Source organism: Ranitomeya variabilis, chromosome 7, assembly GCF_051348905.1.
Source record: "Ranitomeya variabilis isolate aRanVar5 chromosome 7, aRanVar5.hap1, whole genome shotgun sequence".
NCBI classification, from domain to species: Eukaryota; Metazoa; Chordata; class Amphibia; order Anura; family Dendrobatidae; genus Ranitomeya; species Ranitomeya variabilis.
The window spans coordinates 175372802-175398869 of record NC_135238.1 but is presented as its reverse complement, the minus strand read 5'-3'; the positions used below and the strand labels follow the sequence as shown (position 1 = coordinate 175398869).

Below are 26068 nucleotides of genomic sequence, written 5' to 3'. Positions count from 1 at the left end.
CGATTTAACCCTTTATTTTACAAGCTACAGCGGCCAAATTTTGCACATACACACTACTAACATTAGTAGTGTGGAATATGCAAAAAAAAAGGGATATGAGATGGTTTACTGTATGTAAACCATGTCTCATATCATGTCGGGTTTGTGAAGGAGAAATGAAAAGCCGGCAATTGAATTACCGGCTTTTCACTAACACCGGTGCGTATTTCTCGTAAGTCACACTGCTGGTCCGTGTGGAATCCGTATTTTTCTCGCCACCATAGACTTTCATTGGCGATTTTTTTTTTTTTTTTGCGCAACACGGTGACAAACGCAGCATGCTGCGATTTTTCTACGGCCGTACAAGACCGTATAATACGGATCCGTAAAATACGGCTGATAGGAGCTGGGACATAGGGAGTCATTGGGCCGTGTGTTATACGTATTTTACGGACGTAGTTTATGCGCTCATACGTCCGTAAAACTCGCCAGTGTGAAGCCGGCCTTAAACACACACAGCGAGAATATAGAATAGGATCATGCTGGGATTGTCCTCATATATTGGATGAGACTCGCAAATGCAAGTCAAAGGGTGTGAGGAAAAAAAATTGCATGTCACTCGGACCATGCAAGTGCTGTTCGATTTTTACACACCCATGTCCTTGAAAGCCCGACCTTTCATCTGCTATGTACCGTAAAATCAAAATAAAATGGATATATACACACAGAATAGAATATAAAGATGTCAGTGACATAAATAATTAGTACAGTGCGTGTTAAGCTTACTGTACATGTATTAATGTTTATTTTTCTAAAATGGCGTTGGCTCCCGCATAATTTTCAGAACCAGCCGAGGGAAAGCAGGCAGCAGGGAGCAGATGTTTATAGCCTGAGAAGAGGTTAATACCCATGGAGCTTCCCAGGTTATTTAATATCAGCTCACAGCTGTATACTTAGCCTTTCCTGGTTATTAAAATGGGGGACCCAAAAAGACGTATGGGGTGCCCCTATATTTAATAACCAGCAATTGCTAGGCAGACAGCATTCAGCCGCCCCAGAAAAGGCACATACATAAGATGCGCCAAATTTGGCACTTGGCCTCGCTCTTCCCACTTGCCCTGATGTGGTGGCAAGTGGGGTGATGGTTGTGTGTGTGTGTGTGGGGGGTTGATGTCAACTTTGTATTGTCAGGTGACATTAAGCCCAGTGGTGTGTAGTGAAGAGGCGTCTGAGACACCCCCATTATTAATCCCATAGGGATATTATTAAAAAAAAAAACTCCACCCAGAATAAAGTTATTTAAATGAAATAATGACAGACTCCTTTTAATTACTCTAAATTAAACCATTCTCGCGTCAACGCCCAGTCCACAGAAGCCAAGGTCCCCTGTAACAGAATTAAAATATTAAACAACAATATTCCTCACGTGCCGAAGTGAAGAGATCCATAATGTGCCACGACGATCCCAATGACTTTGAGAGCAGTCACGTCAGTGACAGCCGGCTACACACTGACACAGGAGGTAATCGCTCCTGCAGAGTGTAGGGCTGAGCTGTGGTTCATAGGAGATCATAAGCTGAGCGACCTACGGTCAACTGACCTCTGACCGATTGTAGCAATCTACCGATCAGAACAGCTGCGCCGGTGTTTATCACGCTGATACACAGATAACAGGGTGGGAAGTGCCAAAGGAAGTCTGTAAATCACAAGCAAAACTCAGCAAATCCTCAAACATTTATACCAGCCTAAGGCTAAATTCACACTGGGTGTTTTTGCTGCTTTTTTTTCTGCAACAAAACTTGAGTGCTTGTCAGGAAAGAAGCTGCAGCAAAATCGCAGCCCCTTGAATTCTGCTGATTTTCCTCTTTGTAATGACTGAATCTTATTGAACCAGATGTAGGCATTTGCCTTTTTTCTGATCTGGCTGCTGATCTTTAGCTCTAGTAGACTGCATATTATCAGTCAATATTAGATTAGATATACCAGCCAGATGTAATAGAAATATCATTGTCTGATGGAATAAATTCTATAAAAGGCATTTACAAGACCAGCACCAGAGATTACAATATGAATTTGCAGTTATGATATAAATTATTCAAATACGCAGTTAAAAAAAAAACAATAGAGGGAGCAAAGTGGATGCTTTAACCTCTTCACGACATATGACGAACATTTCCGTCACTCTCCTGTCGGTACGTTGTGACGAGATTATGAGGTGCCGATGGGTTGTCATGATAGCTGGGGGTCTGCTGATGACCCCAGTGCCTGTCATTAAGATCGGGCCGGCGTTCATAGTAGAACATGGTTTCTGCTATACATAGCAGTGCTGTTGTAAATCTTGCAAGATAGCCAGCCCCCGCCATTTGCAATTCTCCTAATCGCTGCTCTTGCTCTCCCAACCTGTGTGCTTGATCAAATGCCCTGTTACCTCTATATGGAAATACAGTGGTAGTGGTGTTAATGCAGAACTTCTGCTGGGCTTTATAGTTCTTCTAGTACTACAGCTTTGCTGTTTAGCATTACGGTCACCTGAAGAGACTCCATTGGAAGTAAGGAGATTGCATGCGTCTGAGATGGTCACAAGACAACTTGTGTATGCTTCTTTAACCCCTTCATGACCGTGGGATTTTTCGTTTTTCCGTGTTCGTTTTTCGCTCCCCTCCTTACCAGAGCCATAACTTTTTTTATTTTTCCGTCAATTTGGCCATATGAGGCCTTATTTTTTGCGGGACGAGTTGTACTTTTGAACGACATCATTGGTTTTACTATGTCGTGTACTAGAAAACGGTAAAAAAATTCCAAGTGCAGTGAAATTGCAAAAAAAGTGCAGTCCCACACTTGTTTTTTGTTTGGCTTTTTTGCTAGGTTCACTAAATGCTAAAACTGACCTGCCGTTATGATTCTCCAGGTCAGTACGAGTTCATAGACACCTAACATGACTAGGTTATTTTTCACCTAAGTGGTGAAAAAATTTCCAAACTTTGCAACAAAAAAAAAAATTGCGCCATTTTCCGATACTCGTAGCGTCTCCATTTTTCATGATCTGGGGTTGGTTGAGGGCTTATTTTTTGCGCGCCGAGCTGGCGTTTTTAATGATAGCATTTTGGTGCAGATACGTTCTTTTGATCACCCGTTATTGCATTTTAATGCAATATCGCGGCGACCAAAAAAACATAATTCTGGCGTTTCGATTTTTTTTCTCGTTACGCTGTTTAGCGATCAGGTTAATGCTTTTCTTTTATTGATAGATCGGGCGATTCTGAACGCGCCGATACCAAATATGTGTAGGTTTGATTTTTTTTTTATTGATTTATTTTGATTGGGGCGAAAGGGGGGGTGATTTAAACTTTTATGTTTTTATTTTTTCACATTTTTTTTTACTTTTTTTTTAAACTTTTGCCATGCTTCAATAGCCTCCATGGGAGGCTAGAAGCAGGCACAACGCGATCGCCTCTGCTACATAGCATCGATCATAAGATCGCTGCTATGCAACAGAAATGCAGGTGTGCTGTGAGCGCCGACCACAGGGTGGTGCTCACAGCTACCTAGGATCAGTAACCATAGAGGTCTCAAGGACCTCTATGGTTACCTTCCTGATGCATGTCCTTCCTGATGACGTCATTTCCGGCCGCCCGGCCGGATGCGGTAGTTAAATGCCTCTGCGTTTGACAGTGGCATTTAACTAGTTAATAGGCGCGGGCAGAATCGCGGGCACATGTCAGCTGTTCAAAACAGCTGACATGTCCCGGCTTTGATGCGGGCTCACCGCGGAGCCCTGCATCAAAGCAGGGGAGCCGACATCGGACGGTATAGTACGTCCGATGTCGGTAAGGGGTTAAGATTGAAGTCAGGACAGTCATTATTAAATTTAAAGAAAAAGAAAACAAAACATTTCAGGATGCACAGAAAGTACCGTAATTACTGTAAGTTAAGTTGATAATGTCAATCATGAATGATAATGTTTGCCTATTATTAACTGTGTCTTTTTTATTTCAGGTGAAAGTACTGACATACTTGATAGCTCAAGTAAATTCTATTCCTCCAACATGGAGAACACAAGAGGTTCTGAAGAGAAGTATGGAACAGTCCATACAAAAGATTACAGGATGACGCAGGGCTCTGGACACACAGGCAGCAGCATACAGAGTGACCCCTTGTGGTTTGACGTGGATAATGACTTACATCCAGGGAAGAAAAGTTTAGTTACTTGTGATGCAAAATCATTGAATTTAAAAAATTGGGACACCTTAGGATTTGGGAATAAAATAGCGTTTGATACTGAGTACCGTAAGAATTGTCCAATTCCGGCTCTTCCATTGAATGTTTCACATCAGGAGAAAGCTCAGCACCTTCACTATGAAGCTTCCAGTTTACCAAGTTTAGCAAAAGAAATCTTCCCAGAGAGTCAGTGTGTTTGTGATAGCCAAGCTGTGTCCAAGGGGACTTCTGAATGTCACTTAACCAATGAGAATTTTAACAAGCACAAATCTGCAGCTTTACACTTTAGTGGAAGTTCTGAAACGATCAAAAGCAAAGATGGAGGTTTATGTTTTGAAGATCGTAAAAGGGAATTTATACAGGCTGGAAGCAAGAATATCCTGCCATGGCTTAAATGCTTCTCAGATATTGCTGATAATCCTGAAGAACATGATTCTTCTTCTGTTGATCTACTTGAGGATGAAACATTCTTCTCAGTTAAAAGTGGCAGCTTTTACAGTATGTCCAGTTCACAATGTTCCCTTGCTGATAGTACAGATATAGGGCAGTGTATCTTTGAGGAGGCGCTTGAAGACCTCTCCAGTTTGTCATTGGACAGACAGTTTCATGATTCACTGATTGTCCCCTGTTCCGAGATTGAGTCTCCATTGTTAGAGCCATCCGTCAAGTATGTGAACCACCGAACCGATGAAGGAATAGCTAAGGCTGCTATATCCAAACAGGGACACACATCACTTAATACTGAGCTGTCACAGGTGTCACTGTCTTATAATGGCAAAGAAACCCCGACCCGAAAAAGCACACAAGACACTGGAGTAAATACAGACCCAATACAACATGGATTGTATCCACAGGTAAACATCTACAGGACGACAGTCAAGCATTTCTGTTTTGATGCATGTACATGAAGGAATGGTTGTCCAATAAAAAAAAATGTACGGTACTTAATGGATATGGACAACTTTGGGGATATTTTTCTCTTTAACCCATCCACCACCCTGCAAATTTTCCATATTCATTCATTTTACCATATAGTGCATTGGAAAACGGGAATATAATTCCAAGCGTGGTGAAATTGCAAAAAAAAAGTGCAAGTCCACAATTTGTTTTGAGGTTTTTTTATTTACCATGTTCACTTTATGGTAAAAACTGACCTTTGTAGTATGATTCTTCAGATCAGTTTTTTTTTTCCAGACAGAATTGAAAAACTGCAGCATGTCAATTATTTCACCTTTTTTGCATCATTTTTTCACGCACAAAAAGCACAGGTATCATGTTTTGCTGTGTTTAGTGAAAAAAGACATGTATAGCAGAATGTAAAACCCATTTATTTTTGTGATTCCACCCCCTAAGTTAACACATAATGTTTTGGTGTAATCACCTGAGAACAGCAGATAGGATCAGTACAGTTTAATTAAATTAGTGATCTGTGTAAAGTAAACATTGTCTGACCAAGGTGTGAAATTGAACAATACCCGACCAACTCGAGGGCCAACCAAAGTGTGAAAGTAAACAGTGTCTTACAAACTCAATGCTCTGCCAATGTCTTAGGTAATTTATTCCGGACCAGTTTGACTCCCTTCCGCTTTTAAGGTACCGTCACACTCAGCGACGCTGCAGCGATATAGACAACGAGCCGATCGCTGCAGCGTCGCTGTTTAGGTCGCTGGGGAGCTGTCACACAGACAGCTCTCTCCAGCGACCAACGAGCAGGGGAACGACTTCGGCATCGTTGAAACTGTCTTCAACGATGCCGAAGTCCCCCTGCAGCACCCGGGTAACCAGGGTAAACATCGGGTTACTAAGTGCAGGGCCGCGCTTAGTAACCCGATATTTACCCTGGTTACCATTGTAAAAGTAAAAAAAAAATAACAGTGCATACTCACCTTCTGATGTCTGTCATGTCCCCCGGCGTCCACAGGGTTACGCACTGCTGCCGAGAGCTTCCTGCACTGAATGTGTCAGCGCGGCCGGAAAGCAGAGCACAGCGGTGACGTCACCGCTGTTACTGCCGGCACTGACACATTCAGTGCAGGAAGCTTTCGGCAGCAGCGCGTAACCCTGTGGACGCCGGGGGACGTGATAGACATCAGAAGGTGAGTATGTACTGTTTTTTTTTGTTTGTTTTTTTTTTCAACTTTTACAATGGTAACCAGGATAAATATTGGGTTACTAAGCGCGGCCCTGCGCTTAGTAACCCGATGTTTACCCTGGTTACAAGTGAACACATCGCTGGATCGGCGTCACACACGCCGATCCAACGATGGACAGCGGGTGATCAGCGACGAAATAAAGTTCTGGACTTCTAGCTCCGACCAGCGATATCACAGAGGGATCCAGATCACGGCTGCGTGTCAAACACAACGAGATCGCTATTCAGGACGCTGCAACGTCACGGATCGTCGTCGTTCTCGCTGCAGAGTCGCTTAGTGTGAAGGTACCTTTACACTTGTAATTGTGTATTTTGTTAATGAACTCTTTTAAACCTTTTTTATTCAGAATAATTTTTTTTTTTACACATAAAAATCTTTTCCCTCTAATTATGATCAAACTAGATGTTTCCAGCCAGCTTAAAGCTCGGCCTGCTCATTGCTATCTAATTAACGCTGCTAGTGATTAAACTTAAGTAAATAATGACAACATTCAATAGCGCTTATGCAGGTGGTAAATTAACTTAAAATGAAGTTAATAACAATAATTAAAAATCAGAATAATACTAATACATTTTATTCACAGTGTAAAATCAAAAGCAAACTGGATTCATGTGGTAATGTGTGAGGACGGAGCCTTGTGTGGTAATAAGGTGGGGGGCGGGATTATGTGTGGTGATGTGGGGGGCGGGATTGTGTGGTGATGTGGGGGGCGGGATTATGTGTAGTAATGTGGGGGGGCGGGATTGTGTGTGGTAATTTGGTGGGGGTGGGATTATGTGTGGTAATGGGGTGAGGTGGGAGGGATTGTGTGTGGTAATGTGGTGGGGGCGGGATTATGTGTGGTAATGGGGGGGCGGGATTATGTGGTGGGGGCGGGATTGTGTATGGTAATGTGGTGGGGGCGGGATTGTGTATGGTAATGTGGTGGGGGCGGGATTGTGTATGGTAATGTGGTGGGGGCGGGATTGTGTATGGTAATGTGGTGGGGGCGGGATTGTGTATGGTAATGTGGTGGGGGCGGGATTGTGTATGGTAATGTGGTGGGGGCGGGATTGTGTATGGTAATGTGGTGGGGGCGGGATTGTGTATGGTAATGTGGTGGGGGCGGGATTGTGTATGGTAATGTGGTGGGGGCGGGATTGTGTATGGTAATGTGGTGGGGGCGGGATTGTGTATGGTAATGTGGTGGGGGCGGAGCTACTGTGCAGGGGGCGGGATTAGCGAGTAATCTCGATGCCTTGCCTTTTTTTTTTTCAAAATGGTTTTATGGTTTTACATAAGTCCTGCATTAGCGCTCTAACACGCTGCGCTCTGCACATGAGGTAAGCACCATAGCGAATCAGAAGAACTATACTTCATTTCTAATTGGAGCCGTTTGCTAATATTATTATTACACCTATTACATATTGGGATAATAACTTGGAGTCTAGGTACAGGTTTGTACTTCTCACAGAGTGCACCCTGATTGAGTATTCACTAGAAGCTGTTTAAATTTCTATTAAGTGGGAACATTACCTTTTTATCTTTTTTTTGTGCTTGCATAGATTTCATTTAGGCTTTTTGTGGATTATTGAAGATCATGCAAAATTGATCGTATAGTTGGTGCTCCACTCATACTTGTGTACACTGGATTGACGGGACAGGTCCAAGTAGTGGACAATCTTGTCACTGTTTCACCCAAGTACAGAAATAACACCTATACTCACCTCCACGGTTTCAGCACGCACTGATTCTCCCGAAGCTTGGGTGCTATTAATGTCACATGATCCCCGTGGCTAGTCAGTGACCACTTCACTTTCGATGCTTTTAAGGTATGTTTCCACGGTCAGGGTTTGCAGCTCTTAGGACGCAGCTCTGCCTGAAGCGCTGCCGACTTTTGTATGCGCTGTAATTCCGCATGTGTTCATTTAACCATGCGGAATCACCGCATCCTATATATAGACGGTGTAATTTATCTTGCCGAGACAGAGCATCTCCGCAAGATAAATAGACATGCTGCGGTCTATAAAGACCCCCGCATGTTCATATACGCAGGTCTGCCACCTTTGAACGCATAGTGGTCAGCGTTTCGTGACCTTGGAAACATTCCCTAAGACAGATCAGGCTTCCGAAGGACGTGAGTTAGCGGCTCCAGTTCTTGCTCCCTGTACATAACAATTCTGAAGGATGGGGACAGTGAGATAGCTGCTGATCGGCCGTAGGGATCACATGCCGTAATGTCACGCAAGACCGGGAGAGCCAGTCCCATAGTGGGTATTATTTTATTTGGCTGAAAGGGGTTGTCAGAGTAGTGGGCAACCCCTTTAATATCTCTTCTCTAATGAATAGGCATGTTCCTGTCATAGAAGTCAATGGAATGTGAAAAAATGCAGCTTGTGTCCATATTATAGATTTAATATTTGTCATTGCAAAGTTAGAGAATTTTGAAGACAATAATAATATAGATGGTAATTTCAGAAAGAACACAAAACGTTAATATTTAGTTAAAAACTTGAACTGTGATTTTTACTTACCAGGTTGCAGCCCCTAAAGGAGTGAGAACTGCGAAGGATGAGGAAGAATCTAAGTATGTATCATAAGAAATTAAGTGTAGACCATAAAGGTGGTGTCTCCAAACTTGGGACTCTTGGGCTTATTCAGACAACAGTTTATTACAAGCGAGCTTTAGTTCTGTTTTTCACAGAACTTGTACATATTATAGTATGTGTGTGTTCACATGACAATTTTATTTTTGCTGGCAAATTGTTCCAGACCAAAACACAAAGATGTCCGATTTTGATCCAAGTCACTAATCAAACCTACAAATGCAAGTATTCACTGACTTTTTGATAGAAGCTCAAGAATCTTACATCAGATATTTTTAAGATTTTTTTTTTTTGCATACTTTTTACTCCAGGTCCAAATTGCTTCAGATTATAGTCATGGTTCGAAAATATATTTGTTTAAAAAAAAAAAAAAAAAAAAAAAAATCCTCAAGAGATGATAAAATTTCTGTAAAACATATTTTGATATTTTTTTCTACATTTTTACTCTCTAACTGGCATCCATATGCAGTACAGAGAAAGCCCCCTGTCTCCGCAGATCGGGTGAAATTGGAGTTACCCCTTTCACCCGATATGCAGGGACGCGATCCTTCCATGACGCCACATAAATGTCACAGGTCGGATTGGCACCGACTTTCATGACGCCTACGTGGGGTCACAGGTCGGGAAGGGGTTAAGGAAAGGAAGTTACAATTTAATGCATGTAAATGGCAGATAGTGTTAATTTTTCCTGATCTGTACAATGTATAGTTGGAGTAATGTTGTGTGTGTTTTCTATAGATCTAGTGAGCCTTCATCCTCCCTGGATCCTGGAGCTCTGCTGCAGAGAGCAGTGAAGGCTGAGCTTCAGCTTGTCGATGTACATCGGTGGCTGTGTTGGCAAATGTGCTGGAAAACTCAGCAGCAGACCATTGAGAAGCAGTCGTTTTTTAACTTAAGCAAAGAACCTATTGAACAGTCGATAACTAAGACGAATTTCAGTCTTTCCTCAGCACTTGCTGAAGTGGAAAAGAAGTATAAGGAAATGAGGGCTAAAATTCAGTCTGGTACCCCACTTGATTCACTGGTTCCGCTCACCATGCAAGTAAGTGCTTCTATGCTGTTTTATTCTGTTGTTTGACCAGTTGATTTTTTTGTGTGTTTTACAACATTTTCTAGATCACCAGTTGGGTAGGTTTTGGGCTGGTATATGCCCTAAAGGAAAACTCTCACCAGGTATTTGCTACTCCAACTGAGGGCAGCATGACCAGCTGTGTCACTTCCTGGGCTGCTTGCAGTCATCCAGATCTACAGCAGATCAAACAGTGATTCTACTACTTGTCTGAATACTCAGCGCTATATAACCCCATTCACGCCACTGATTGGCAGCTTTCTGTTTACACTGTGCATAGGCTGAAAGCCGCAAATCAGTAGTGGGGACGGGTGTTATGATCCGGTGGTAGGATCTCAAAACTGACCTGATACATATAACCAGAATGTTAGGACAAGTTCTGGGAATGTGGAAGCTATACTGACCGCAATCCTGATCCTATCCAACACACTAAAGGCAGCCGTGGAGCGTTACCTAAAAACCTAGACGCCTCTTCACAGCCTGAGAAACTGACTGCCCCTAGAGAGAAAGCAAAGACCTCACTTGCCTCAGAGAAATAACCCCAAAGTTATAGACAGCCCCCCACAAATAATAACGGTGAGTTAAGGGGAAAATACAAACGTAGAAATGAAACAGGTTTAGCAAATGAGGCCCGCTAACACTAGATAGACAGAAAATAGATAGTTTTTGTACTGACCGCACAGATTCCTATCAAAAATAAACCACGCAGAAAATACAAGAACACCGACTCACGATGTGAGGGGCGCACTCTGCACCCCAGAACTAACCAGCAAGCAAAAAATCACATAAAAGCAAGCTGGACTGAACTCATCATATACTGAGAAACGTTTTCAAGGAAATAATGAGCAAAATGAACAAGCAAACTTAGCTTCTCCAGCAGGAGACTGGTCACAAGGAATATTCAGGAGAGCTCAGAATCAGGACTGAATACACCGACAGCAGGCAACAAATGAAGGTCCAGGTGAGTTAAATAGGCCCAGCATAGAAGGAAATGAAGCAGCTGAGCCCAGCCATATCGCTAAAGGCCACCAGAGGGAGCCCAAGAACAAACTCACACAGTACCACTCATGACCACAGGAGGGAGCCCGAGAACGCAATTCACAACAGTACCCCCCCCCCCCCTTGAGGAGGGGTCACCGAACCCTCACCAGAGCTCCCAGGCCGATCAGGACGAGCCGAATGAAAGGCACGAACCAAATTGGCCGCATGGACATCGGAGGCGACAACCCAGGAATTATCCTCCTGACCATAGCCCTTCCATTTAACTAAGTACTGAAGCTTCCGTCTCGAAATACGAGAATCCAAGATCTTCTCCACCACATACTCCAACTCCCCCTCGACCAAGACAGGAGTAGGAGGATCCACAGAAGGGACCACAGGCACCACATATCTCCGCAACAATGACCTATGGAACACATTATGAATGGCAAACGATGTTGGGAGGTCCAAACAAAATGACACAGGATTGAGGATTTCCAAAATCTTATAAGGACCGATGAAACGAGGCTTGAACTTAGGAGAGGAAACCTTCATCGGGACATAACGAGAAGACAACCACACCAAATCCCCCACAAGAAGTCTGGGACCCACACAGCGACGGCGGTTAGCAAAGCGCTGAGCCTTCTCTTGGGACAACGTCAAATTGTCCACCACATGGTTCCAAATCTGCTGCAACCTATCCACCACAGAATCCACCCCAGGACAGTCAGAGGGCTCAACCTGACCCGAGGAAAAACGAGGATGAAAACCAGAATTGCAAAAGAAAGGTGAAACCAAAGTAGCAGAACTAGCCCGATTATTGAGGGCGAACTCAGCCAATGGCAAAAAAGTCACCCAATCATCCTGATCAGCAGAAACAAAACATCTCAAATAAGTTTCCAAGGTCTGATTGGTTCGTTCGGTTTGGCCATTCGTCTAAGGATGGAAGGCCGACGAAAAAGACAATTCAATGCCCATCTTAGCACAAAAGGACCGCCAAAATCTGGACACAAACTGGGATCCTCTGTCAGACACAATGTTCTCCGGAATACCATGTAAACGAACCACATTCTGAAAAAACAGTGGCACCAAATCGGAGGAGGAAGGCAGCTTAGGCAAAGGTACCAAATGGACCATTTTAGAAAAACGATCACAAACCACCCAGATGACAGACATCCTCTGAGAGACAGGAAGATCCGAAATAAAATCCATGGAAATATGCGTCCAAGGCCTCTTCGGGACAGGCAAAGGCAAAAGCAATCCACTGGCACGAGAACAGCAAGGCTTGGCCCGAGCACAAATCCCACAGGACTGCACAAAGGAACGCACATCCCGCGACAAGGAAGGCCACCAAAAGGACCTCGCCACCAAATCCCTGGTACCAAAAATCCCAGGATGACCTGCCAACACCGAAGAATGAACCTCGGAAATAACTCTACTGGTCCATCTGTCCGGGACAAACAGTCTCTCCGGTGGACAACGGTCAGGTTTATTGGCCTGAAACTCCTGCAACACCCGTCGCAGATCAGGAGAGATGGCAGACAAAATCACCCCCTCTTTGAGGACACCAGTCGGTTCAGAAACTTCCGGGGAGTCAGGTACAAAACTCCTAGAAAGGGCATCAGCCTTTACGTTTTTCGAACCCGGAAGATATGAAACCACGAAATTGAAACGAGAGAAAAACAGCGACCATCGAGCCTGTCTCGGATTCAACCGTTTGGCAGACTTGAGATAAGTCAAATTCTTGTGATCCGTCAAGACCACCACGCGATGCTTGGCTCCCTCAAGCCAATGTCTCCACTCCTCAAATGCCCACTTCATTGCCAACAACTCACGATTACCAACATCATAATTCCGCTCGGCAGGCGAAAACTTTCTTGTAAAGAAAGCACATGGTCTCATCACAGAGCCATCAGAGCTTCTCTGCAACAAGACAGCCCCTGCTCCAATCTCAGAAGCATCAACCTCGACCTGAAAGGGAAGAGAGACATCGGGCTGGCGCAAGACAGGAGCCGAAGAAAATCGACGTTTCAGCTCCTGAAAGGCCTCCACGGCCGCAGGAGACCAATTCGTCACATCAGAACCCTTCTTGGTCAAATCCGTCAAAGACTTAACCACACTAGAAAAATTAGTGATGAAGCGACGGTAAAAATTAGCAAAACCCAAGAACTTCTGAAGACTCTTCACAGATGTAGGTTGAGTCCAGTCATAAATAGCCTGGACCTTGACTGGATCCATCTCAATAGTAGAAGGAGAAAAAATAAAGCCCAAAAAGGAAACCTTCTGGACTCCGAAGAGACATTTAGAGCGCTTCACAAACAAGGCATTGGCACGCAGGACCTGAAATACCATCCTGACCTGCTTCACATGAGACTCCCAATCATCAGAAAAGACCAAAATATCATCCAGGTACACAATCATAAATCTATCCAGATACTCTCGGAAGATGTCATGCATGAAGGACTGAAACACAGAGGGGGCATTAGAAAGCCCAAAAGGCATCACCAAGTACTCAAAATGGCCTTCGGGCGTATTAAATGCTGTTTTCCATTCATCGCCCTGCTTTATGCGCACAAGATTATACGCTCCTCGAAGATCTATCTTGGTGAACCGACTGGCCCCCCTAATCCGGGCAAACAGATCGGACAACAGTGGCAAGGGGTACTGAAATTTGACCGTGATGTTATTTAGAAGGCGATAATCTATACAGGGTCTCAGAGAACCATCCTTCTTGGCCACAAAAAAGAACCCCGCACCCAAAGGGGACTAGGACGGGCGAATATGCCCCTTCTCCAAGGACTCCTTTATATAACTCCGCATAGCAGCATGTTCTGGTAAAGATAAATTAAAAAGTCGTCCCTTAGGGAACTTACTACCAGGAATCAGATTTATAGCACAATCACAATCCCTATGAGGAGGTAGGGCACTGGATTTGGGCTCATCAAATACATCCTGGTAGTCCGACAAAAATTCAGGGACTTCAGAAGGAGTAGAAGAAGAATTTGACACCAAAGGAGCATCGCCATGAAATCCCTGGCAACCCCAACTTGACACGGACATTGCTTTCCAATCCAGGACTGGATTATGAGCCTGCAGCCATGGCAGACCCAACACGACAACATCATGCAAATTATGTAGCACAAGAAGGCGAATCACCTCCTGATGTGCAGGAGCCATGCACATGGTCACTTGGGTCCAGTACTGAGCTTTATTCTTGGCCAATGGCGTAGCATCAATTCCCTTTAGTGGGATAGGGAATTGTAAAGGCTCCAAGATAAAACCACAGCGCCTGGCAAATGACAAATCCATCAAATTCAGGGCAGCACCTGAATCCACAAAAGCCATAACTGAGTAGGATGACAGAGAGCAAATCAAAGTAACAGACAAAATGAATTTAGGCTGTACAGTACCAATGGTGACAGACTTGGCGAACCTTTTTGTGCGCTTAGAACACTCTGAGATAACATGAGTAGAATCACCACAGTAAAAGCACAACCCATTCTGACGTCTGTGGTTTTGCCGTTCAACTCTGGTCAGAATCCTGTCGCATTGCATAGGCTCAGGTTTCTGCTCAGAAAATACCGCCAGATGGTGCACAGGTTTGCGCTCCCGCAAACGCCGATCAATCTGAATGGCCAAAGACATTGACTCATTCAGACCCGCAGGCGTGGGGAACCCCACCATAACATCTTTAAGGGCTTCAGAAAGACCCTTTCTGAAAATCGCCGCCAGGGCGCACTCATTCCATTGAGTGAGCACAGACCACTTCCTAAACTTCTGACAGTAAACCTCTGCTTCATCTTGACCCTGAGAGAGAGCCAGCAAAACCTTCTCTGCTTGGTCTACCAGATTAGGTTCCTCATAAAGCACTCCAAGCGCCAGAAAAAACGCATCCACATTTGGCAATGCAGGATCTCCTGGCGCCAGAGAGAATGCCCAATCTTGAGGGTCACCACGTAACAAAGAAATAACAATTTTAACTTGCTGAACAGAATCACCAGAGGAGCGAGGTCTCAGAGAAAGGAATAACTTACAATTATTCTTAAAGTTCAAAAACCTAGATCTATCTCCGGAGAACAGCTCAGGAATTGGTATTTTAGGCTCTGACATAGGACTGCGGACTACATAATCCTGAATGCCCTGTACCCTTGCAGTGAGATGATCCACACTAGAAGGCAGACTCTGAATGTCCATATCTGCAGCTGAGTTCAGAACCACCCAGAGATTAAGGGGAGGAGAGAGGCAAAACACAGTGCAGAGGAAAAAAAAAAATGACTTCAGGATTTCTCTTCTCCCTCTTCTACTGCATTAACACTTTGTGGCCTGCTGTACTGTTATGATCCGGTGGTAGGATCTCAAAACTGACCTGATACATATAACCAGAATGTTAGGACAAGTTCTGGGAATGTGGAAGCTATACTGACCGCAATCCTGATCCTATCCAACACACTAAAGGCAGCCGTGGAGCGTTACCTAAAAACCTAGACGCCTCTTCACAGCCTGAGAAACTGACTGCCCCTAGAGAGAAAGCAAAGACCTCACTTGCCTCAGAGAAATAACCCCAAAGTTATAGACAGCCCCCCACAAATAATAACGGTGAGTTAAGGGGAAAATACAAACGTAGAAATGAAACAGGTTTAGCAAATGAGGCCCGCTAACACTAGATAGACAGAAAATAGATAGTTTTTGTACTGACCGCACAAATTCCTATCAAAAATAAACCACGCAGAAAATACAAGAACCCCCACACCGACTCACGATGTGAGGGGCGCACTCTGCACCCCAGAACTAACCAGCAAGCAAAAAATCACATAAAAGCAAGCTGGACTGAACTCATCATATACTGAGAAACGTTTTCAAGGAAATAATGAGCAAAATGAACAAGCAAACTTAGCTTCTCCAGCAGGAGACTGGTCACAAGGAATATTCAGGAGAGCTCAGAATCAGGACTGAATACACCGACAGCAGGCAACAAATGAAGGTCCAGGTGAGTTAAATAGGCCCAGCATAGAAGGAAATGAAGCAGCTGAGCCCAGCCATATCGCTAAAGGCCACCAGAGGGAGCCCAAGAACAAACTCACACAGTACCACTCATGACCACAGGAGGGAGCCCGAGAACGGAATTCACAACAGACGGGGTTATATGTAGCTCATTAATATGGAGGAATACCTGCCAGCAGGTTTATTAGTCCTCTATTGATTATCTCCTGCAGATAAATCAGTGATTGTATTAAAACTTCAGTAAGCAGCCCAGTAATGACACATCTCTACAATCAGTGTTTCTGTCTCTACATCATTCTCTAAAATCGGGTGGCAAAGACTGCTGACAGATTTCCTTAAGGCTGTGTGCACACGTTCAGGATTTTTTGCGGTTTTTCGCTATAAAACCGCAAAAAAACGCATACATTAAGCATCCTATTAGAATGCATTCCGTATTTCTCAGTCGCCCATGACAGCACACCAGAGAGAGGGGATCCGCCCTTCAGGGACAGGAAACCTACAGGATAAAAGGGCGGTACCTCTCCCCTGCATCAGTTTTGGTTTCCTGTCCCTGACGGGGAACCTTCTGGACGGTACCTGAGAAGCTGGAACCGTGACACGCTCCCTTATGATCTGGATTGACAACTGAGGGATGGGGTACCCAGAAATAAGGTGTTAGACTCTATTCCCATGATTAGAGGTGCCGCGGCATTTCTAGCCGATTCGTCTGCCGATTCGATTAAATTAACGTCTAAATCTGCAGCCCTCTCGAATGCCGCACGCAGAACCCTGTGGCTCAAAAGCTGGCCAGGAGATTTACAAACTAAACACAAACTGTGTTCTATTCCGTGTGAAGGCAAGTTTCTCTTTGGAGAGACTCTAGACGACATCCTGCAAAAAGCAGGCGATAAAAAGAAAGGGTTCCCCATCCTACCTCAAACGTTCAATAAACGGCCCTTTCGGAGTAGGAAATTCTTTAAAAGAAGACCGCCAAGAGAACAAAACCGCTGGGAAGATGGGAAAAGAAGAGAAAGAGGTTTCCTCTTCGGTAGTTCCCCACGAGATAAGAAACCCCCCCTAAGTGACATCTCCCCCAGGGTGGGAGGGAGGTTGTCTCAATTCCTCCCGGCCTGGGAAAAAATCACTACCAGCCCCTGGATACTAAATCTAATACACGCGGGTCTTCAAATAGAATTTTTTTCCCTACCCCCCGACATTATGTAGTAACTTCACCGAGGTCTTCTCCCCAACAACAAGAAGCTCTAGAACTCGAAATCCTAAAATTATTGGACAAAAATGTCATTCTGGAAGTTCCCCCTCTGGAGAGGAAGAAAGGTTTCTACTCCCCATTATTTCTGGTTCCCAAACCAGACGGGTCTTTCCGGACCATAATAAACTTACGGAAACTAAACACTTACGTAAAAAACAAACGATTCAAAATGGAATCAATAAAGTCGACAATAAAAAACCTGTTTCCGAACTGTTTCATGGTAGTTCTAGATCTCAGCGACGCGTATTATCACGTCCCCATCCACAAGAATTCTCAAAAATTCCTCAGACTGGCAGTGGTCATGAAAGGGCAGATAAGGGAATACCAATACAGAGCCCTTCCCTTTGGCATATCAATCGCACCTCGCATCTTCACCAAATTGGTAGCAGAGATGATGGCACATCTAAGGGAAGAGGACATCTTAATCGTTCCATATTTGGACGACTTTTTGATTGTCAGCAGCTCGGCCCAACGCTGCAGTCAGCATTGCCAAAGAGTGATAGACATTTTGGGAAAACTAGGCTGGTTGGTGAACCTTCAAAAATCAAAACTGGAACCAACCAGGGTTCAGGAATTTTTGGGTCTTACTTTGGACTCAAGTTCCCAAGAATGTCGCCTCCCAGTTCAGAAAAGACAAAAGATATTACATCTAGTGTCGGAAGCTTGCTCAAAACCATCCATGTCTCTGAGGAAGGCGATGTCGTTACTAGGGTCCCTCTCTGCTTGCCTTCCAGCAGTTCAGTGGGCGCAGCTCCACACGAGACCCCTCCAGTGGGACATTTTAAAAAACCAGAGTTTACTGAGAGGTCGGTTAGAGGGTCGCATGACTCTAAGTTCGCCTGTTATTCATTCCCTAAACTGGTGGTTAAATCCCACCAATCTATCAAAAGGGATTCCATGGGTAATAGAAAACCCTCAGATAGTAACAACAGACGCAAGTCCCACAGGGTGGGGGGCTCACCTGAACAACAAAGTCGCTCAGGGGGTATGGTCAAGTCAGGAACTCGAGACTTCCTCAAACCAAAAAGAGCTGAGAGCGGTGAATCATGCACTACGTTTTTTCCTAAGAGAATTACAAGGGCATCACGTCCGAATTTTTTCAGACAACAAAGTAGTTGTAGCTTACTTGAATCACCAGGGGGGTACCAGGTCTCAAACACTAATGGAAACTACCTCCGAAATTCTCAGCCTAGTGCAGAACAGTTTTCTATCCATATCAGCCCTACACATAAAAGGGGTAGAGAACCAGGAAGCGGACTTTCTAAGTCGTACCCAACTAAAACAAGGGGAATGGTCCTTGAATCAGGGAATCTTCAACAAAATCACAGACTTATGGGGCATCCCTGTAATAGACCTCTTTGCAAACAGGCACAACAAGAAGGTGAAAACCTTTTGCTCCTTAGATCCCAGAGGGAATCCTCGGGCAGTAGACGCATTTACGATTCCCTGGACACACACTCTTGCATACGCATTTCCTCCCATCATCCTCATCCCAGCAGTTCTGCGAAAAATCAGGCAGGACAAATCCAGACTTATCCTAATAGCCCCCTTCTGGCCCAAAAGGGCCTGGTTCTCCTGGCTGAGGATGCTATCGATCACAGATCCCTGGGTCCTTCCGGATCTTCCGGACCTTCTGTCTCAGGGACCGGTGTTCCACCCCCAGTCAGAGAATCTCCACTTAACAGCGTGGAATTTGAGAGGTCACTATTGAGGGATAGAGGTTTTTCTAACAAACTAGTTTCTACACTAATGAAAAGTAGAAAACCAGTGACCACAAAAATATATGGTAAAACTTGGCAAAAATTTTTATCCTCCTCCGGGGTCAGGTTACAAGACGGGGTTCCAGTGACTGAAATATTAGAATTTCTACAAAAGGGGTTAGACCTGGGCCTTTCAATAAGTACCTTAAAAGTACAAATATCAGCTCTAGGAGCACTTTACTGTGAAAACATAGCAGCAAACCCTTGGGTGATGCGGTTTATCAGAGCAGCCGCAAGGTCTAAACCTGTAACAGTAAAAAAATTACCAACTTGGGACTTGAACCTGGTCTTGTCAGCCCTGACAGAACCCCCGTTTGAACCTGTAGAGTCAATACCTCTTAGGATTCTATCACTTAAAACTGCCCTCCTAATAGCCCTGACATCGGCCCGCAGAATAAGTGATCTCCAAGCCCTGTCCGCAAACCCTCCCTTTACACAAATCCTGGATGATAAGGTTGTACTAAAAACAGACCCTGCCTATCTACCCAAAGTAGCATCCATATTTCACAGGTCCCAGGAAATAATCCTTCCTTCCTTCTGTCCAGACCCTAAAAATAGGAAAGAAGAAAAATTCCACACACTAGATGTGAGAAGGTGTCTAATCCAATATATTAAATCCACCCAACAGTGTAGGAAGGAAGGGTCTCTTTTTATCTGTTTCCAGGGGCCTAGGAAAGGACTCAAAGCTTCTAAGAGCACTATAGCACGATGGGTAACAGACGCAATAGCCTTGGCCTACTCATCCACCGGGAACGCCGTCCCACAAGGACTGAAGGCCCACTCTACAAGGGCTATGGCGACCTCCTGGGCCGAAAGGTCAGAGGTACCATTAGACCAAATCTGTAAGGCGGCCACCTGGTCTTCACCTTCAACCTTTTTCAGACACTATCGCCTAGACCTAGCCTCCTCGTCTGACCTAACCTTCGGAAGAAGGGTTCTACAGGCTGTGGTCCCTCCCTAACCAATATATCTCTGCAATTCTCTCTGGTGTGCTGTCATGGGCGACTGAGAAAGTCATAGTTACTCACCGATAACGGTGTTTCTCAGAGCCCATGACAGCACCTACTTATTCCCCCCCTCATCACGTGTGCGGTGAGCACATTATTTTGTGTGAAGTGCCTTTTTATATAGACACGGTGTTTACCTGTTAAGCAATATGATAAATTGTACTTTTTCTGTTGTTGTAACTAACCTGGAGGACCTCCGATGCTCTGTAAACAAAACTGATGCAGGGGAGAGGTACCGCCCTTTTATCCTGTAGGTTTCCTGTCCCTGAAGGGCGGATCCCCTCTCTCTGGTGTGCTGTCATGGGCTCTGAGAAACACCGTTATCGGTGAGTAACTATGACTTTTTTGTGCACATGCTGCGTTTTTTTCCACGGCGGAGTCGCATTCCGGAAAAAAAATGCAGCATGTTCATTCTTTGTGCAGAATCGCGGTGATTCCGCACACATAGGAATGCATTGATCTGCTTACTTTCCACATGGGGCTATGCCTACCATGCAGGAAGTAAGTGGATCATTTGTGGTTGGTACCCAGGGTGGAGGAGAGGAGACTCTCCTCCAGGCCTTGGGAACAATATAATTGTTAAAAAAAACACAGAATTAAAATAAAAAAACGTGATATTCTTTGAGGCAATGACCTTTGATGACATAACATCATGCAAGACCGCTACGTCATCACAGGTCATTCTCGCAATGCATTACTGGGAACGGGAACACTGCAGGGGACACCGGAAGGTGAGAATATCACATTTTTTTTAAAATTATTTTTAACATTAGATCTTTTACTATTGAAATAGTAAAAAGTTGGTCACACTTGTCAAACACTGTTTGACAAGTGTGACCAACCTGTCAATCAGTTTTCCAAGCAATGCTACAGATCGCTTGGAAAACGCTAGCATTCTGCAAGCTAATTACTCTAGCAAAACGCTAGTGTTTAGCGGGAAAACGCATGCCAATTCCGCATGGGTTTTTCCCTCTGCAGGGAGTTTCGGAATTGCCGCGGCAATTTCACACGTGTCCACATAGCCGAAAATAAATCAATTATTTACTACTTGTCACCTTCCCTACTTTTCATAATATGCAGTCCCTTTATGTGGTACCAAGGGACACCTATTTTCCACACTGTTTTACTCCAACATGCAATTAACCTGCAATTTCATTCAGTTCAGGTTCAGATGTGTTCTAAACTAGGAGCTGTTAGATCTGCAAAAACCCTTAAACGGGATGCTAGGTCTTCTGAATCTAGTCAGCGTGTGGTGCACATGCTGTTGGGTATCGCTGGTGAGAACAAGTATGTGGGCGCTCATGTGACCGCAGCAAGTACGCGATCTCCTTACTTCCAGCCACATTCCCACTAGACGTGCTTGGCCTCTTTCAATATAAGTGAATTGAGAGAGTCCGAGCATCTCTAGTCCGGTATGTGACCGCAGTGAATACTGACACTGTACACACTGCATTCTGTCAGGTGTCAGAAGTCTGCAGGCTTATAAAGTGACTGCAGATTGTTATCAGAATACTGGACAATATTTAACATCCTTATAGAGTCTTGTAATTAAAGAATGAACATGTTTTTTTTTTTTATTATTTAATTTTTTTATATAGTAACGTGTGTCTGATGTACTTGGTCACGTTATGTGGATATCCTCGAAATATGACCAGTTCCCCTGTTTCCCATGGTTTTTACTTATGCATATAATTGTGATTTAATACTGTTCTTTACTTTGATCTGACATTTGATCAGTTGTGATTTCAAAATTAAATTAAGAACTTAGTCGTCAATTATTTACAAACCACTTTTCTTTATGAAAGGGTAAATTAAACAGATTTTCTCAATATGTTATTATTCTGTTATCATAGTGTTACCAAGGAGGCGGTCACTAATCTGTGTTCCAGACTTGTTTTCCTTCTTGTTCTAGCCTTTTTCCCTTTAATGTTGGGAAACAAAGCAGATTGGCCACTTTGTCACCCCACTATAGACCGAGAGTACAGTGTTGAAATGTTCTTACTGTGTCCCCTCGGGTCTTGATGGGCAGGCTCATATTTTCCGACTTACAGTGCCAAAGTTAGTAGTCCTTGCCTTTGTCTTTCCTGCCTACCACACCATGGCGCGTTGCATGCGAAGACTGAACCAGGAGCCCAGGACAGCACACAAGACAGTTAAGCACGTCCACTCGGGCTCTGTATCCCTACAGCTCCCATGTTTCCTGGCCTCCTTGCTTCTGCAGCTTGCCATGGTCTTTTCTCTAGTCCTGCAGTGCTTCTAGTTCTTTGTGCAGCCTAGCCAGCTCCTGGCAGGCTATGCTTTTTCAACCATTTGGGATCCTCTGAGATTTTTTTGAAGTTTTGGCTATGTCTTTGCCATGCCCCTATCCTCTCAAGCCAATCAGGTTTGTGCTATGTTACTTTTTTTTTCACTCGCTCCAACCTGTCCTGACCCTTCCCTGTCTCTGCTGCTTCAGTGATCTCTGCCATTTCTAATGGAACCCAGCCATTCCCGGCACTATAGGCCTGGCTGACTTCTCAGGGACTGCTTCCAGAGGTCCTCTAAGTAACACTCTCCTCCTGGTTCCAGCTCTGTTTATCTTCCTTGTTTTACCCCAGAAAGGTTAGAGCACACTAGCCTATCCAGCCCCTCCTGATCACAACACACTTTGCCTGCACCTCAAGCAAGCAAGCACCAATTTCCTTCAGGTCAGCCTATCGCAACCTGTGCCTGCCCTCAACCGAGATGCACGTGATGAGAATTAACCACTCCTCCCCTGAATGAGCTGTAGATCTCAGTTGGCGGCTGATCTAACCAAGGTGTCCCAGTCTTTGGGTACTTTGACCACTTACCAGAATTAATTAAATCCAACATGGCAGATCATGCAGGATGACAAAGCTGCTTTCAAAGAATTTTACTTTTTACCTGAATGTGTTCCCTTTTTCGCTCTCCTGAGCCCCAATTGGTGTTAAAATCAGGCCTTCTGTCAGTTTCAGACCTGGACTCTGGCCAGGCATCTAAGCTGAGAGACATGGTCAACTGTCTGTCCAGACCATGAACCAGTCCCTGATTATCAAGGAAGTGTCCCCTTTTTACCCCTTAGTCTACTTTCACACTAGCGTCGGTACGGGTCCGTCGCTATGCGTCGGCGTGCCGTACCGATGCACGTTGTGAAATTTGTGCACAACGTGGGCAGCAGATGCAGTTTTTCAACGCATCCACTGTCCATTCTAAAGTCTGGGGAGGAGGGGGCGGAGTTCCGGCCTCGCATGCGCGGTCGGAAATGGTGGATCCGACGTACAAAAAACATTCCCTTGAACGTTTTTTTCGTGCCGACGGTCCGCCAAAACACTGTGGATCCAGTGCACGACGGACGCGACATATGGCCATACGTCGCAATCCGTCGGCAATACAAGTCAATGGGCAAAAAACGCATCCTGCGAGCACATTTGCAGGATTCGTTTTTTGCCCAAAACGACGGATTGCAACGTATGTCACACGACGCAAGTGTGAAAGAGGCCTTCGAGACTGTATGGAGCAGAGGTGTCAAACTGCATTCCTCGAGGGCCGCCAACAGGTCATGTTTTCAGGATTTCCTTGTCAGGTGATAATTTAATCACCTGCACAGAATGATTCCAGCACCTTGTGGAATGCTAAGGAAATCCTGAAAACATGACCTGTTGGCGGCCCTCGAGGAATGCAGTTTGACACCTCTGGTATGGAGAGTTTATCTTTTCTTAGAAGAACTTGCCATCTGGGTTGGCTCCCTCCTTTGCTTGTTTCCTCTGCCCTTACTACCTAGGCTGCTGAAGAACATCAAGCAGGTCATGGCCCCAGGCTAGCCCAGTAGGTCATGGTATGCTGAAGTGGTCCACCTGTTTTCAGGATGACCTTTGCGGCCTCACCAATCTCCCAGATCTGCTTTTACAGGGTCCCCTTTTTTTCCAAATTCACAGTTACTCCTTTTCATGTAATGGCTATTGAGGTAGCATTTACGAAGACTTCAGGCCTCTGGTCAAGTGGTTCAAACTGTGCTCAAGGGTCAGAGCTCTCCTTGACATGCACCAACGAAAGAAGGTCTTTCAAGTGTGAATCCGATGATGTTGCTCCTATGTTTTCCTTTCTTTTACTGTTCGGTCTGGCCCTCAGTTGTCTCAAGGGTCAGGCTTCTGCCCTATCTATTTTTTTTCAAAGAAACTTTGCCTCCAGGTCAGGAACTTTTTTGTTCAGTGTGTAGCCCAGTTATTACCTCCCTACTGCCCCCCATTGTCCCTGTAGCATCTTTTCTAGGTGCTGGATGCCTTAGACCCTTCCTATCAACAGAACCAGGATATCTCTCATATTCTCCTGTTAATGGCTTTCTTGGTAGGGATCACTTCCATCAGTTGAGTTTCCGAGCTGGCAGCTCTTTTTGCTCATCATTTCTTGTCCTCTACATGGACAAGGTGGTCTTAAGTCTGGTGCTGCTCTTCCTCCCCATGGTGGTCTCTTCTTTAGACCTTAATGAACAGATTGTCGTTCCTTAATTCTCCCATCCGCCCTCCCATCCATCTTAGAGGTCCTTACACAGTTAAAGGTGGTCAGGGCCACATTGTGTTACGTGTCCATGGCGTCCTATTATCAGGCAAACACCAGCACGCCCTCGTTCAGGGCCACTGCTTAAGCGGTGAGGGTCTCAAGGGCCCTGAGCCATCAGGTGTCTGCCCTTCAACTCTGCAAGCCCACTACTTTGTCCTCAGTTCACAAGTATTCCAATTTTTTTTTTCTTTTACAGAATACAAACTTTTATGTTGGCGTATGTGCGTTTTGGCCGGAAGGTGCTGCAAGGTGCAGTTGAGGAGGCGATGCTCCTAGAATTGTTATAGATTTGTTTACCTTCTACATTCTCATTTAGATAGGTTGTCAATGACTCATGTCCAATTATCCTTACATGCAGGCCCAAGAAAAAGCGGAGTAGAGGCAATGTTGCATGGTGCCTTCCTATTGTCTCTACCAATTCGTCCTAGTCTTCATTGGGGATGACCGGAACGATGCTAAAATATGTAACACGTTTAAACTTGCAGTAATGAACATGAAAATTTCTAAGCTGTAACATTTTTTGATAGACCCAGTGACACACACCCATCTGCATAATTAGCATTGCACTCATCTGAACTGTTTTTGATTGCAGGTCACTACATTTGAAACTTCTACTGAGTAAGTACAATAAAATACAGTAGGAAATAATGTGTGCATGTCTGTGTGTAACACTTCTGTATATCTTATTGCCTCTTTAAGTTTGTGTAATCTAAAGCTTTTTAAAAAGTGTACGAAATGTATGTCTTGTTGGCAAGACCATAGGAAATAATTTTATCCTAATCGGCTTCAAAGAGTGAGGTGATGGAGGCAGAGAAAGCCCGTTTTGTTTTTCTTTTTTTCGTGTTAACCTTACATAGTATGTATAAGTCATGTTCACATGTCACATTTTGCCTCATTTTCACTGGTTTTCCTCAAAATACAGTATTTTACTAGCAAGTAAATGAGATTTCAGAAAACATCTGTTTGCCCCTAACCATGGGACCCCTGATTAAAACTATGGTAACACACCTTAACCCCTTTCTGACATTAGACGTACTATCCCGTCGAGGTGGGGTGGGCCCGTATGACCACCGACGGGATAGTACGTCATACGCGATCGGCCGCGCTCACGGGGGGAGCGCGGCCAATTGCGGCCGGGTGTCAGCTGCATATCGCAGCTGACATCCGGCACTATGTGCCAGGAGCGGTCACGGACCGCCCCCGGCACACCGCGATCAAACATGATCGCGGTGTGCCGGCGGTATAGGGAAGCATCGCGCAGGGAGGTGGCTCCCTGCGGGCTTCCCTGAGACCCCCGGAGCAACCTCCCTCCTCGCCGCAGGTCCCGGATCCAAGATGGTCGCGGCATCCGGGTCCTGCACGGAGGGAGGTGGCTTACCGAGTGCCTGCTCAGAGCAGGCGCTGGTAAGCCTGCAGCCCTGCACAGCAGACCGCAGATCTGACAGAGTGCTGTGCACACTGTCAGATCACCGATCTGTAATTTCCCCCCCTGGGACAAAGTAAAAAAGTACA

At 44.9% G+C, this 26068-nt stretch overlaps 1 protein-coding gene across 3 annotated transcripts in view; it reads left to right on the top strand.

The window, feature by feature from the left end:
* Positions 1-26068, top strand: part of RBM44 (RNA binding motif protein 44) — a 124692-nt gene that overhangs the window by 29581 nt on the left and 69043 nt on the right. For all 3 annotated transcript variants that reach the window (XM_077272301.1, XM_077272303.1, XM_077272302.1), the window contains 4 exons: positions 3976-5051; positions 8867-8916; positions 9674-9977; positions 25149-25174. In XM_077272301.1, the coding sequence (XP_077128416.1) occupies positions 3976-5051; positions 8867-8916; positions 9674-9977; positions 25149-25174 (1456 nt within the window). The remainder of the gene's footprint in view (positions 1-3975; positions 5052-8866; positions 8917-9673; positions 9978-25148; positions 25175-26068) is intronic.